Source organism: Triticum aestivum, chromosome 5D (genome assembly GCF_018294505.1).
Source record: "Triticum aestivum cultivar Chinese Spring chromosome 5D, IWGSC CS RefSeq v2.1, whole genome shotgun sequence".
In the NCBI taxonomy this organism is placed as follows: Eukaryota; Viridiplantae; Streptophyta; class Magnoliopsida; order Poales; family Poaceae; genus Triticum; species Triticum aestivum.
Window position 1 is genome coordinate 368,910,219 of NC_057808.1, and position 14,878 is coordinate 368,925,096.

The window sequence follows — 14,878 nt, forward strand, 5'->3', positions numbered from 1 at the left end:
CGGGCACCGTGATTGGTTCGAGCAATGGCGGCATCATGGCGCGAACAGAGATTCGTGGCACCATCGCGTCGGTGCGTCACGCCCACGCGCGCCTCGGAGCCGACGGGCCGCGCACGGCACGGCGCACCGCCGTACCGTCCCTCCCATCCCGCCGCGCTGCGCACGCTGGGGCTGGCTGCCTCGTCCCGTGCCGACGTGCCGTGCCAGGAGGCCGGAGCAACGGGCTCGACGCGCTCCTGCCAGGCCCGGCCCCGATCGTGGGTGCCACTGCTGAGACGGCGCCGTGAGTGGGAATTTCGCTTGCGCTTATCGCCTCGGGCTCGGGGCGGCCTGGCTGCCACGGTGAGGTTCCTGTACGTGCCGAGGGGAGGGAGACCCGTCGCTGTGCGCAACCACCGCACGACCGCTGCTGGTCCACGGGGTGGGCTGCACGAGCGCCTGGGGCCCGGCCGGCGACCGGGGCGCCCCGTCGCGAGGGGATGCGCACGACACGCCACCGCGCGCGTCGTCTCACGGGAGTAAAAAACACAACGACGTCTCGGGTGGCGGCTGGTTCGTAGTACTGTACGTCGTATGCCCGTACGTCCGCGCGGTAGTTGCCGCCGGGCGCTGTGCCGGGGGTCAAACAAAGGTGGCGGTGGCGCCCCCGCCACACCGCTCCAACAGTCGGCGCCACGCACGCACACCGTCAAATGCAGCCGCACCGTAAAATGCTGCTCCACTTGAGATGGACGGCTGGACCTGCTCCACCGACCGGCCCCCTTAAGAGCCACCCCGCCGCACCGCACACGCACGTTCGAGCTACGCAAACCAAACGCCTCGTCCGTCCGTTCCTTTCCCTCCCTCCACCGCCGATCGATCAGGGCCAGCTCGCTCTCTCGTTGGTTGGTGGCATGCAGGAGCCCGGGCGGCGGCCGTTCGCCGGCGCCGTCGACCTGCGCCGGCCCAAGGGCTACCCGGCGCCGTCGGCGACCCCGCAGCCGCAGGCGGAGGCGGGGGCGGGGGATGCGCACGGTGACCCCTGCCCGCGGTGCGAGTCGCGGGACACCAAGTTCTGCTACTACAACAACTACAACACCTCCCAGCCGCGCCACTACTGCAAGTCCTGCCGCCGCTACTGGACCAAGGGCGGCACCCTCCGCAACGTCCCCGTCGGCGGCGGCTCGCGCAAGAGCTCCTCCTCGTCGTCGTCGTCTTCGTCCAGCCCCAAGCGCGCCAAGAACTCCAAGCGCCGCCGCGTCGCGCCGGCCGCGCCCCCGGAGCCCGAGGCCGAGCACGACGCCGACGCCTCAGCCGCAGCCGCCGTCGCCGCGAGGACGAAGGAGGCCGCGGCCACCACCGAGGACGTGACAACAGCTGACGATCCCGCCGCAGCCCCTGCGGCCGACGGGTGTTTCGCTTTCACGGCCGGCGAGCCCGACGCGCCACCTGCGGCGGAAGGGTGTTTCACTTTCTTGGCCAGCGAGCTCGACGCGCCACCCGCGGCGGAGGGAGACAGGGGTTTGGCTTTCACGGCCGCCGAGCCGGACGCGCCACCCGCGGCGGACGGAGACGGGGGCCTCGCTTTCACCGATCACCCGTCGGTGGCGCTCGGGCTCGGCGTGGCGGACGACGCCGGCGGGAAGGAGCTGGCGGACCCGAGCCCGTTCGAGTGGCCGTCGGGCTGCGACCTGGGGTCCTACTGGGTGGCCGGCGTGTTCGCCGACACCGATCCGGCGCTGTTCCTCAGCCCGCCGTGAACCGTGGTCGTCTCGCAGAGCTCCACCGGTGAGCTGAGCACGGCACGGTCAGAGCACAGCTCGAGCTCCCCAACCTTCTTACTATCATCATCGTCTGGCTGGATTCCGGCCAGTAGTATTTGGATGGAATTTTCATTTCACTACTCACCAGAGGGGTCGATCTAAGAAGCCGTTTGTTTTAGTGCCTGATCGGAAGGCTAACCTAGAAGGTGAGGTGCCTGTATAAATCAGTACCAGGTCTGATCACGGCGTGTTTCAAGCCCTGAAAAGATTTCCCTTTCGCGATTAGCGAACTACCACTACCACTCATTTATACTACTACTTGTTTGACTCCTCCCCTGCTCTGCTCTCTACATATGGTATGAGATTTTCATCCTGTTGCTCCTGGATCATAGTTGCTGAAACCTGGAAATGTACCTGTAGCTAACCAGTACGTCGCTGCTAGCATCCCTGAGCGTTCTTGGCAAATACGGTGCGCTCCGGCGAAGAGAGGAGCGCGTGCCGACCTCGCTCCGTTTAGGTGGAAGCTGCCACCACGTACAGTACAGCACAGGCATGTCCAGATTGTTCATAACTTCACGTACAGTGCAGGGCAGTACAGCACAGGCATGTCGAGATTGTTCCATAACTTCATCATGATCCGGTCCGGAATCAATCGGCGACGTGAGCGGCGAATCAAGGCGGCATGAATTCGGCCGCGTCGCGTACCACCGAGGGCGGGCACCGGCCACGAATTATTGTCGCCCGCCCACGAATTATTAGATTCGACGAATCGCAGCAGCCGGTACGCAACGCGACGTCGTCGAGGGACGGGCAGAGGATCGGTTCGTGTTCGGTTGGACGTCGGCGTCGGTCGGCGGACCTTAAATCGATTTCAATTCACGGGCGGGAGCGACGCGGCAGAGGACGACAGCTCGCTCGCCCGCGATTCCGACGGCGACGGCCCCCGGCCCCGACCGCGACGGGACGGACGCGCGCGCCGCGTCAGGGATGGGCCGGGCTCGGCGTCACGTGTCGGTCGGCCGGTCGATTCGGCCGTGGTGCGGGCGACGTGTGCGGTGGTGGACCGCGGAAGGGGAGGGGGCCCCGTCGGTCGACGTCGATCGCCTCGCCGGTGACACGACCCGGGCCGGGCGTATGTACGTACGCTGCTGACGGCGACCCGACCGGCTCGTCGGGTCCGGACGTCTGGGTCGCCGCCGACGCCGGCTGTTGAGGCAGGCGTCGGCGTGACGGTTCTGGTGGATGGGTATGCGGTCGTGTCGTTTGACAACGTTGCTGGTGGTGTCGATGGATCTCGGTCGTCCGAGCCTCGGCGGTTTCGCGCTGAAATTCGCTGGCAACCTTGCCATGTGTCTCGATCAACGAGTGCGGGCCATGTTCGATGCACCGGGATTTTCTGAAAATAAAATACAAGCTCCGCCGATTCAAAGAGATGTCTGTTTCTTCTTCTTCTTTTATTTTTATAAATGATGATGAAGAATATGTCTTTTTCATCTTAAGGAAAATGTACTCTCTCCGTCTCATAATATAAGATGATGTTACATCAAATATGTAAGCATACCGTAATGACATCTTATATTTTCCTCCCCGTCACAGCCTCCCTCCCCGTCACCGCCTAAGTCCTCCTCCTCTCTCTAGGCTCGCCGCCTCGTCAGCGGTTAGAGGAGTGGAGACCCATTTCTTATTATAATTCTTTTATCTTTCTAAGTTAATATTTTTTATCTAGGTTTTGTTTACATGATGGCATCAACAAGGTAGTAACGACTGAGGGAGTCCTGGATTAAGGGGTCCTCGGGCGTCGGACTATGTAGCATGGGCCGGACTAATGGGCTATGAAGATACAAGACAGAAGACTTCCTCCCGTGTCCGGATGAGACTCTCCTTTGCGTGGATGGCAAGCTTGGCGTTCGGATATGTAGATTCCTTCCTTTATAAACCGACTCTGTACAACCCTAGGCCCCACCGGTGTCTATATAAACCGAGGGTTTAGTCCGTAGAGGCAATCATAATCATACAGGCTAGACATCTAGGGTTTTAGCCACTACGATCTCGTGATAAATCAACTCTTGTAATTCTCATAATCAACAAGATCAATCAAGTAGGAAGTAGGGTATTGCCTCCATCAAGAGGGCCCGAACCTGGGTAAACATTGTGTCCCCTGTCTCCTGTTACCATCGACCTTAGACGCACAGTTCGGGACCCTCTATCCGAGATCCGCCGGTTTTGACACCGATATTGGTGCTTTCATTGAGAGTTCCGCTGAGTCGTCATCAGAAGGTTCGATGGCTCCATTAGTCATCCACAACAATGCTGCCCTGCGGGAGGATTTTCTCCCCGGCCAGATCTTCGTATTCGGTGGCTTCGCACTACGGGCCAACTCGCTTGGCCATCTAGAGCAGATCGAAAGCTACGCCCCAGGTCACCAGATTAGTTTTGGAAATCTGGATTATGTCGCTGATATCCGAGGAGACTTGATCTCCCAAGGGTTCACAACCCCAACCTCCGCTCTGGCTTTAGATCCGGAGCGCGTCGCCACGTCCGAAGATGGGATTACTGAGCCCGCCGGACTATCTGCGGCCGCTAAGCCCAGCACGGGAGAACCGGGGGAAGTAGTGTCGCCGGCAACCATCATGAAGCCGGACTCTTCTCCGGACACTAGCTCCGAACCCTCGGAGTCAGCATCGTATGAGCCCGGCCAAGGAGTTTCCTTCCTGCCGTACTCCACGGGTTTCCTTCTCCCTGGTCAAACCTCGCCTTTAAGCGAGGCTATGAACTTGATGCGATCCCTCGTCATTACAGAGGAGCAATATCCGAAACACGCCCAGCCCGGACTAGGGGCTGAGAGCAGGGAATTTTACGTCCCACCAACCACCCACTTAATAGCCACCGTCGAGGACTTAACTGACATGCTTGACTACGGCTCCGAAGACATCGACGGTATGGACGACGATGCCGGAGAGGAGCAGGCCGAAAACCCGCCGTTTACCGGACGTTGGACGGCCACCTCTTCGTACGACGTGTACATGGTGGATACACCCAAAGCGGGTAACAGCGATGACAAAGAAGATCCAGTCGAGGACAAACCTCCTGAGATACAGCCAAAGTGCCGACGTCAGCGGCGCCGCTCTAAATCACGCCGTGGAAGAGACAGCAATACCGGCACAGGAGGCAACAACACTCCGGACGATGCCGAAGACAAAGAAGACCCCGTCGAGCCAACTTTCGAACAGGACGATCGGGAAGATGGGCAAGTTAGCCCTGACAAACAGGCCGAAAACGAAGACTCGGAGGATAGTAATTATCTCCCACTCTCCGAGGACGAGGCGAGCCTCGGTGACGAAGAATTTATCGTACCTGAGGAACCTCTCGAGCAGGAGCGCTTTAAGCGCCGGCTAATTGCCACTACAAGGAGCCTGAAAAGAAACAACAGCAGCTTCAAGCTGATCAAGATATGCTCAACGATAGGTGGACTAATGTCCTCGCAGCCGAGGAATACGGCCTCGAGCGCCCAACCAAAAGTTACCCGAAGCGTAAACTCCTACTCCAATTTGACGACGAGGCCCTCAAGCCTGCACCATCAGCACGTAATGCAGCTGACCAACCACCTCGTGGCCAGGACAAAACGGCAACTCAAGTCGAACACCAGCCCATACTACCTCACCGTAAAGATCGAGATATAACAGCTCGGGGATATATATATGACTTGCGGCAAGACCTGGACAGTAGAGCAGGTAAGACCAGATCGATCTACGGATCACGGGGGCGTGCCTCGACGCGCGACGACGGCTATCTAGCCGGACGTGACAAGCATAATCACGCCCGGGCCGAAAACCGCAGACGGACTCCAACCGAGCTACGTCATGACTTGGCCCGATATAGAGGCGCCGCACACCCCCTCTGCTTCACTGATGAAGTAATGGGGCACGAATTCCCAGAAGGGTTTAAACCCGTGAATATCGAATCGTATGACAGAACAATAGATCCCGCGGTATGGATTGAGGACTTTATTCTCCATATTCATATGGCCCGCGGTGATGACCTTCATGCCATCAAATACCTCCCGCTCAAACTCAAGGGACCAGCTCGGCACTGGTTGAATAGCCTGCCTGAAAACTCTATTGGCAGTTGGGGAGGACTTGGAAGACGCCTTCCGCGACAACTTCCAAGGCACATACGTCTGACCTCCGGATGCCGATGACTTAAGCCACATAGTTCAACAGCCCGGAGAGTCAGCCAGGAAATTCTGGACTAGGTTCCTAACTAAAAAGAACCAAATCGTCGACTGTCCGGATGCCGAAGCCCTAGCGGCCTTTAAGCATAGCATCCGCGACGAATGGCTCGCCCGACACCTCGGCCAAGAAAAACCGAAGTCCATGGCAGCCCTCACGGCACTCATGACCCGCTTTTGCGCGAGCGAAGACAACTGGCTAGCCCGTAGCAATAATAATGCAAGCGAATGAGTGCAAAGAAAAAACCGCTAGGATGCGTGCTAAGAAAGATTGCTTTGTGAAAGCGTGTTCTTCTAGTTTTTATGAGAATAAAGATGAAGATCTGGCACTTCTGAAGCCAGAAATAGCAACAGTAAGGCCCGACGCAACAGGCACAAGCGTCGAAGCAATGGTAACAATACCGATGACACGGTACTCAACGCCGGATTCAGCGGCTCCAAGTCCGGTCAGCGGAAGAAGCCATATAAAAGAAATAATCCAGGTTCATCCAGCTTGGACCGCATACTCGATCGTCCATGTCAGATCCACGGCACCCCCGATAAACCAGCCAATCATACCAACAGAAGCTGTTGGGTCTTTAAACAGGCCGACAAGTTAAATGCCGAGAACAAGGAGAAGGGGTCGCAGAGTGAGGACGATGACGAGGAGCCCCGTCCACCGAACACAGGGGGACAGAAGCAGTTCCCCCCAGGTTAAAACGGTAAACATGATATACGTTACCCATATCCCCAGGAGGGAGCGCAAACGTGCGCTCAGGGACGTCTATGCGATAGAGCCAGTCGCCCCAAAATTCAACCCATGGTCATCCTGCCCGATCACCTTTGATCACAGGGACCATCCGACCAGTATCCGTCATGGCGGTTCAGCCGCACTGGTCCTCGACCCAATCATTGATGGATTCCACCTCACGCGAGTCCTCATGGACGGTGGAAGCAGCCTTAACCTGCTCTATCAGGATACAGTGCGCAAAATGGGCATCGATCCATCAAGGATCAAGCCCACAAAAAATACCTTTAAAGGAGTTATACCAGGTGTAGAGGCCCGCTGCACGGGCTCAATCACATTGGAGGTCGTCTTTGGATCTCCGGACAACTTCTGAAGTGAAGACTTGATCTTCGATATCGTCCCCTTCCGCAGTGGCTATCACGCACTGCTCGGACGAACCGCATTTGCTCGATTTAATGCGGTGCCATACTATGCTTATCTCAAGCTCAAGATGCCCGGACCACGCGGTGTCATAACAGTCAATGGAAGCACAAAACGCTCCCTCCGTACTGAGGAGCACACCGCGGCCCTGGCAGCAGAAGTACAGAGCGGCCTTATCAAGCAGAACCTTAATTTGGCGACCAAACTCCCGGACACTGTCAAACGCTTCCGGAGTACTCTGCAGCAGGACAGTCCAGCCTGTCAGGAGCTCGACTAGCAATTCGGCCTCCGTCTCAGCCCCGACCAAATGGCGGCGTTCGTACCGCGCGTGCATAACTACGCACTCAAAATACCATGGGCATAGACGGAGGCATAACTTGATTGTGGTCCATCATACGGCTCCCACAGATACTTTTCCTTTTCCTTCTTACCATTTTTTGGTCTCTTTTTTACAGGCCCCTCCTGACGGCATGATCATCGGTCCTTTCGAAGGATAGATATACCAAGGTGGCAAGCAGTACAGACGTGTGGGGGAATCTCTAGATGTTCTTCTTGACGATCATTCTACCTGTTTTCGGGACCCGCACGCAGCTCCCCCTTGGTCTTGGCATGTTAAATAGCCAGGTTGCTTATCACACTATTTGTACAAATATGCTTTGACGTATTAATCAAACTATAATGGAAACAGTTTGCGGCCCAACTTACGTGGCACTAGCCTACTACTTCATTTTATTTCGCTATTCTAATCGATTGCACCCGTACACTTTGGTACGCTTTAATTCGCTAGGGGCTTCATTATGCTCCATACTACGGCAACAAAGTCCGAACACTTTTTACAGTACAGTTCGGCACCCCGAATTTTAGCATTATATGCATCGGCTCCGAATCATGTCTTTGGTCAATAGTTGGGTTGCCCGGCTCCTATGCTTGCTACCTTACGTTTCGTCCTATCATCTAGGGTAGTAAAGGGAGAACTACTGTGATTGTGTTTCTGGTTTATCCGAGCAAACATCTCAGTAGAGAAAGCCGAAAACTGACTGTCATGATGTGGCGAGAGCTGGTCAGCTATTCGGAGGTTAAAAATCTTTTGCGATTTTTTCCGCATTATGCGATGAATCGGCCTCCATTCGATCAGGTGTTTACAGCACCCTAGTCTGGATTAAATATTAACTAGGGGTTGTGCCTACATTTTTATTGTCAAACTCCTATGGCTAAGTGAGGGTGATAAAGCCATAGTCTGATTGCCTGGTTCGTTGCGCTAAACACCTCCTTCAAGGACCAAACTATTGGATCAAGAGTGTTTAGATTCCATCCCGAACACCCCCGTACTACTTACGTGGGGGCTGAAGCCGACGACTGGCAAACTCTCAGATTTAACAAAACGGCCGCACAGGAGGTAAAATTTTCAAACAACAAACATTATATTACATAATGGCTTTGTTTCATAATACAAGACAAGATACACATGAATGTATTCATTTAAAGATAATGTTTTTTGAACACTGGCCCTCTACAATGCGGGATCCCTTGAGGACATCATCAAAATACCGCTCGGGCATGCGGTGCTCCTTGCCCGCGGGCGGTCCCTCGGTCGCGAGCTTGACGGCGTCCATCTTCGCCCACTGCATCTTGACAAGGGTGAAGGCCATCCGCGCACCTTCGATGCAGACCGACCGCTTGATGGCATCAAGCCGAGGGTAGGCATTGACCAGCCGCTTCACGAGCCCGAAGTAGCTGCTGGGTATGGCTTCGGCAGGCCACAAACAGATTATTAAATCCTTCATGGCCAGTTCGGCTACCCTGTGCAGTTCTGTCAGCTGTTTCAGCTGATCGCTAAAGGGCACCGGATGCTCTGGCGCAAGGTATTGCGACCAGAACAGCTTCTCCGTTGAGCTCCCCTCTTCGGCTCGGAAGAATTCCGCAGCGTCGGCAACACTCGCGGCAGATCCGCAAACGCCCCTGGAGAACCCCAAATCCGGGTCAGTAAGAGGAACATTTTCTTCACATACTTGCTCTGCATAATAGAGGCCTTACCCGCTGCGATTTTTCTGGCCTCCTGGATTTCCTGGAAGGCGCCCTGGGCTTCAACCCGGGCATCGTGTGCGCTTTGGCGGGCCTTGGCAAGTTCGGACTCTTGATCCGCAAAATTGCGCTCCAAGGACTCGCATTTCTTCACGGCATCCTGGAGCTCCTGCTGGACCTCACCAACCCTGGCCTCATGTTTCTCGCGAGCGGCTTGTTCCTTTGCCGCTCTCTCCTGGGCTTCGGCCAGCGCCTTCTTGAGGGTCTCCACCTCGGTCGCCGCTCCTACAAAATATGATGGCACTATGGTCAACACAAATCATTCATCTTTTCTGAATCTACACAAGGTCATTGCATACCTTGATGGTCCTCCAGCTGCTTTTTCACACGGTCGAGCTCTTCCTCGGTCCGCTCCAGACTCTGCTTCAGTCCGGAGACCTCAACAGCATGAGAGGTCGCAGCCAGCAAAGACGCCTGCTTATTCACATAGACACGTATGGTTAGTCTCCTATGAAAGTTATTTGATCCTCTGTCCGGCTTTTCTTTTCGAACACGGACAGTGTCTCAGGGGCTAATGTCTATACTATGACATTCCTTTTGCATAAATTGCGTTTCATACCTCAAAGCCTGTTAGAAGGCTTGTGCAGGCTTCAGTCAGTCTGCTCTTCGCGAACTGAATCCTCTCAATCACCGTACCCATGAGGGTACGGTGTTCCTTAACAATGGAAGCACTTCGCAGCGCTTCCAGTAGAGTATCCGGTGCCTCTGGATGGACAGAGGTCACCGGTGGAATCGGTGCACCTCATTCTTTCGATTGAGGCTGCTTGCCTGATTCCGGAGCCGTATAGGTCTCTGGAATTGTATTCGGCTGGGGGCCAAATTGGATATGGCCCCCATCGCCAGTCTTCATGGGGATTTGCTCCCCCATGTGTCCGGCCGCCGAGGTATCACCCTCTAGCGCCATCCTGACGGCCTCCTGCTTCTCTCCCTGGCCTGGGGAGGCCCTTCGGGATAGCACCTTAGCGTCATCCATGGCCTTGGGAGAAGAGGCCGCCGGAAGGGACCCGCTGTCCATCACCTTGGGATCCAGCGAATTCCCCGAAGATGAGGATCGCTGGAGGTCGGAGCGAGCCGGACTGCAGCGCATGATTCAACATGTTAAAACCATGGAAGTAAAGGAGCTGGATATATGTGCGCGTCTTTGAGTACTTACGATTCGGGCAGGGGCTTATCCCTGGGGCGCCACTCGGAGCTGCTGTCGATGTCCCACGCAGAGTTATCCACGAGGGAGACCTTCCCCTTCTTGGACGCCTCCGCCTCCAGATGCGTGGAGGATGCCCTTTTCTTCCTTCCCCCCTCCCGGGGAGAATTGCTTTCCTCCTCCTCCTCGTCCTCGGTGGGGGAGGAGTGGGTCTCGGCGTCTTCGGACGTCACGTCCGAAGTACCCTTATGGCGGGGGCCACTTCTGGTCCCCTTGGCCTTCTTCTTGGCCTTCTTCTCCGACGCCTGGTAGGGCGCCGGAACCAGCATCTTTGTCAGAAGTGGGATTGCTGGGTCTTCGGGCAGTGGAGCCAGACACTTGATCTGCTCCGCTTTCTTTGTCCAGCCCTGAAAAACTAAAATGGGGAAGCTCAGACATTATCCTTGAGTGTACAGGTAAAGGATACTCCTTGAAATACGAAAAACTTACCGGATTGGCGGGATGGGTCAGGCTGTACCCACGATCCTCGGACGTCTTCGGCCACGCCTCATTGGCCTTGAAAAGCACCTTCCAGATGTCTTCGTGTGTAGTGCCGAAGAATTGTTGCAGGGTCTGGTGCTCGGACGGATCGAACTCCCACAAATGGAAAGTACGGCTTTGGCACAGAAGGATCCGGCGAAAAAGCATCACCTGGATCACATTGACAAGCTTGATATTCTTGTCTACCATACTCTGGATGCGCGTCCGAAGTGCTGACAGCTCGTCCGATGAAGACCAGTACAGGCCCTTCTCTAGCCAGGAGGTGAGCCGCATCGGGGCTCCGGACTGGAATTCGGAAGCCACGGCCTAGGTGGTGTCGCGAGGCTCTGTGACACAGAACCACTGTTGTTACCACCCTTTGACGGTCTCCATAAAGGTACCTTTGGCCATGAGACGTTGGGCATCTTGCTCACCATGGCACCTCCACACTCTGCGTGTGGACCGCCCACCACCTTCGGCTTCACATTGAAGATCTTTAACCACAATCCGAAGTGGGGGGATGCGGAGGAAGGCCTCGCACACGACAATAAATGCCGAGATGTTGAGGAAGAAGTTGGGGGCCAGATCGTGGAAATCCACCCCGTAGTAGAACATGAGTCCCCGGACGAATGGGTGGAGAGGGAATCCCAATCCGCGGATGAAGTGGGGGATGAAAACCACCCTCTCATGGGGCTCCGGTGTGGGGATGGTCTGCCCCTTCGCTGGAAGCCGGTGGGCGATTTCCTGGGCTAAGTACCCAGCCTCCCGGAGCTTGGTAATGTCCTTCTCCTTGACGGAGGAGACCATCCACTTGCCTTGCGCTCCAGATCCGGACATGGCTGGAGTGCTTTTTTGAGGTGGAAAGGATGGAAGCTTGGGCGCTGGAGCTCGAGAATGGATGGGCAGAGAGAAAGAAGGCATGGATGAAAAGGTGAAATCCTTATCCCTTTATAAAGGTTGCGAATATCAAGCGCCTCCCCACTCGCCTCCCCACTCACCTATTCCCCAAGGGCCGTGTAGACTGCGCGGCTGGATTACCCACGCCCGTATTGATGAGAATCCCGCAATAAGGGGACACGATCTCTGCTTCGACAAGACATGCCAATAAAACCGCATCTTGAAACATGGAGCGGGAGACTTAAAAACGGTTCGAAATAATGACCGGGCAGCGACGTGATGTCACGCTACAAAAGTTGTCAATAGATTGGACTCGTGAAATATTATGCTCTCTACGGGTGTGTGTGGTACTTGTTTTGCAGAGCCGAACACGCTTGCTGTATTCAAAGGCTGTTTTGGAGTATTCGGAGGAGGAACCCGCCTTGCAATGCCGAATACAATCTGCGCGCCGGACACATCATCATTGAAGCCTGGTTCACTGGCTACTGAGGGAGTCCTGGATTAAGGGGTCCTCAGGCGTCGGACTATGTAGCATGGGCCGGACTAATGGGCTATGAAGATACAAGACAGAAGACTTCCTCCCGTGTCCGGATGGGATTCTCCTTTGCGTGGATGGCAAGCTTGGCGTTCGGATATGTAGATTCCTTCCTTTGTAAACCGACTCTGTACAACCCTAGGCCCCTCCAGTGTCTATATAAACCGAAGGGTTTAGTCCGTAGAGGCAATCATAATCATACAGGCTAGACATCTAGGGTTTAGCCACTATGATCTCGTGGTAGATCAACTCTTGTAATTCTCATAATCAACAAGATCAATCAAGCAGGAAGTAGGGTATTACCTCCATCAAGAGGGCCCGAACCTGCGTAAACATCGTGTCCCCTGTCTCCTGTTACCATCGACCTTAGACGCACAGTTCGGGACCCCCTACCCGAGATCCACCGGTTTTGACACCGACAACGAGGACAACACGTTGAAATAAGGTATCTTCATCCTTTTCCTACCTCAATGACATTCAACTCGATGCCGTCAAAGACCAAAGAGGGTAGGTATTGCCAGATCTGTTGGATCTCGGAAATCGATGTACATATTAGGGAAAGCAGCTGGATGAACTTTGACACGATTACTTCAACTTCTTATCTCGAATTGCTCGGGTGAAAAGATCGGTTTCTCCAAAATTGTGGATCCGTGGTGAAGGAATGTTGAAAGTGTATGTGGCACTTAAATTATATTTTAGTGTGATGACGATATGCTTAGTGGAACTGTTACGCTCCCGCTTATGATTCGATACAAGAGTGGCCGGATTACAGAGGAATTGAAGAACTCGAGCTAGGGTTCTAGAGATACAGAGAACTGGGGATCGGGAGAGAGCTGTCGCCGCCTATGTCGTTTCTCTGCTTGCCTTCCTCACAGTGTGTTACTTGCTTACGTAGTTAGGTTGCCCAGACGTGGCCCACGTAGCACTGGTTGGGCTTGCGGACTCGCCTTGTCTTCTCTTGGGCTTGGTCCTCTTGGTAGCCTGGTACTAGGATAGTAGGCTGGGCTGTAACATTTCCCCCATCTTGAGAAACAACTTGTCCCCAAGCTGGAGCATCTGGGTAGTGGTGCTGGAGCTCATCGTGATCCTCCCGGGTTGCCACGGACGCCGGTTCGGTCCAGCGGATGAGTACCTGGGGGACATGGGCTGCTCCACGGCGAAGAAGACGGGTGTCGAGGATCTCCACCGATTCGGGACTGGGCACAACCACGGAAGGCAACTCCTCCAGTACTTGTTCAGCCGGCGGTAGTGCCCGACGTAGTTGACACATGGAAAATGGGGTGGATGTTGCACGACGCTTGAAGTATGGTGGTTGTGGAGAAGACAAAAGGAAGGAGAAAGTCTCACATCAACTAGGCCAATTAATGGGCTATGGAGATGCACATCAATTGATATCGATGCGAGTGAGTAGGGATTGCCATGCAACAGATGCACTAGAGCTATAAGTTTATGAAAGCTCAAAAACAAACTAAGTGGGTGTGCATCCAACTTGCTTGCTCATGAAGACCTAGGGCAATTTGAGGAAGCCCATCATTGGAATATACAAGCCAAGTTATATAATGAAAAATTTCCACTAGTATATGAAAAAGAAAAAATAGGAGACTCTCTATCATGAAGATCATGGTGCTACTTTGAAGCACAAGTGTAGAAAATGGATAGTAACATTGTCCCTTCTCTCTTTTTATCTCATTTTCTCTCTCTTTTTTTTTCTTTTTTCTTGTTTCTGTTTGGGCTTCTTTGGCCTCTTTTTTTATTTGGGCTTCTCTGGCCTCTTTTATTTTCTTTAAAATCCGGAGACTCATCCGAACTTGTGAGGGAATCATAGCTTTCATCATCCTTTCCTCACCTGGGACAATGCTCTAATAATGATGATCATCACACTTTTATTTACTTACAACTCAAAAATTACAACTCAATACTAGAACAAAATATGACTCTATATGAATGCCTCATGCATATGAGTCAAAATGGGAATGGACCGACCCGGCCCTGGCCCCGGCCCCGTGGCCCCAAGGTCAAAATATGAGGCCACGGGCCGGCCCATTTTATCAGAATTTTGTGGCCCCATTGACCCATTGGGTACATGAGGCCGACCCAGAATTTAGCAAATGTTTAGTAAAATGGCAAGATCATGAGACTACATGTTTGAAAGAGCATCAAGCTAAATACCTCAATCCAACAGATTCGAACAAGATCAAAAGATTACAAGTTTCAAAGAACGTCAAGCTAATGACCTCAATCCAACAGACTCATACAAGATCAAAATATTACAGGTTCAACATGCTAATCTTTTCACATCCAGTAGGTTATAGAGAAAGCTGACATATCTTTGCTTCACCATCTGCTTGAGGTTTAACATCAATTGCTCCAACAAGCATCAGTCCTCGATATCTGTATTTACAAAGAAATGTTACAAGAGTAATTCTGTGCACATCAACTAAATAGTATATTTATCCATCAAAAAAACTAAATAATATATTTATGAACAGAGGAATATGCTTAGTAGCAAATGCGTGTTCCAGAAAACCAATTCATGATCAGATTTGCAAGAAAATACACTTCTAAATATCCATTATACACTACCCGT

At 53.8% G+C, this 14,878-nt stretch overlaps 1 protein-coding gene across 1 annotated transcript; it reads left to right on the forward strand.

Annotated features, from left to right (window-relative positions):
- Positions 1–677: 677 nt before the first annotated feature.
- LOC123121819 (dof zinc finger protein MNB1A) lies at positions 678–2,072 on the forward strand. The gene has a single exon (XM_044541885.1). It carries the CDS (start codon positions 693–695, stop codon positions 1,737–1,739), a length of 1,047 nt encoding a protein of 348 aa, XP_044397820.1. The 5' UTR covers positions 678–692; the 3' UTR covers positions 1,740–2,072.
- The last annotated feature ends 12,806 nt before the right edge of the window (positions 2,073–14,878 follow it).

Bases quoted from the DNA above. Each gene is read 5' to 3' on its own strand.
- LOC123121819 (XM_044541885.1), top strand. From the start codon at position 693: ATGCAGCCGCACCGTAAAATGCTGCTCCACTTGAGATGGACGGCTGGA.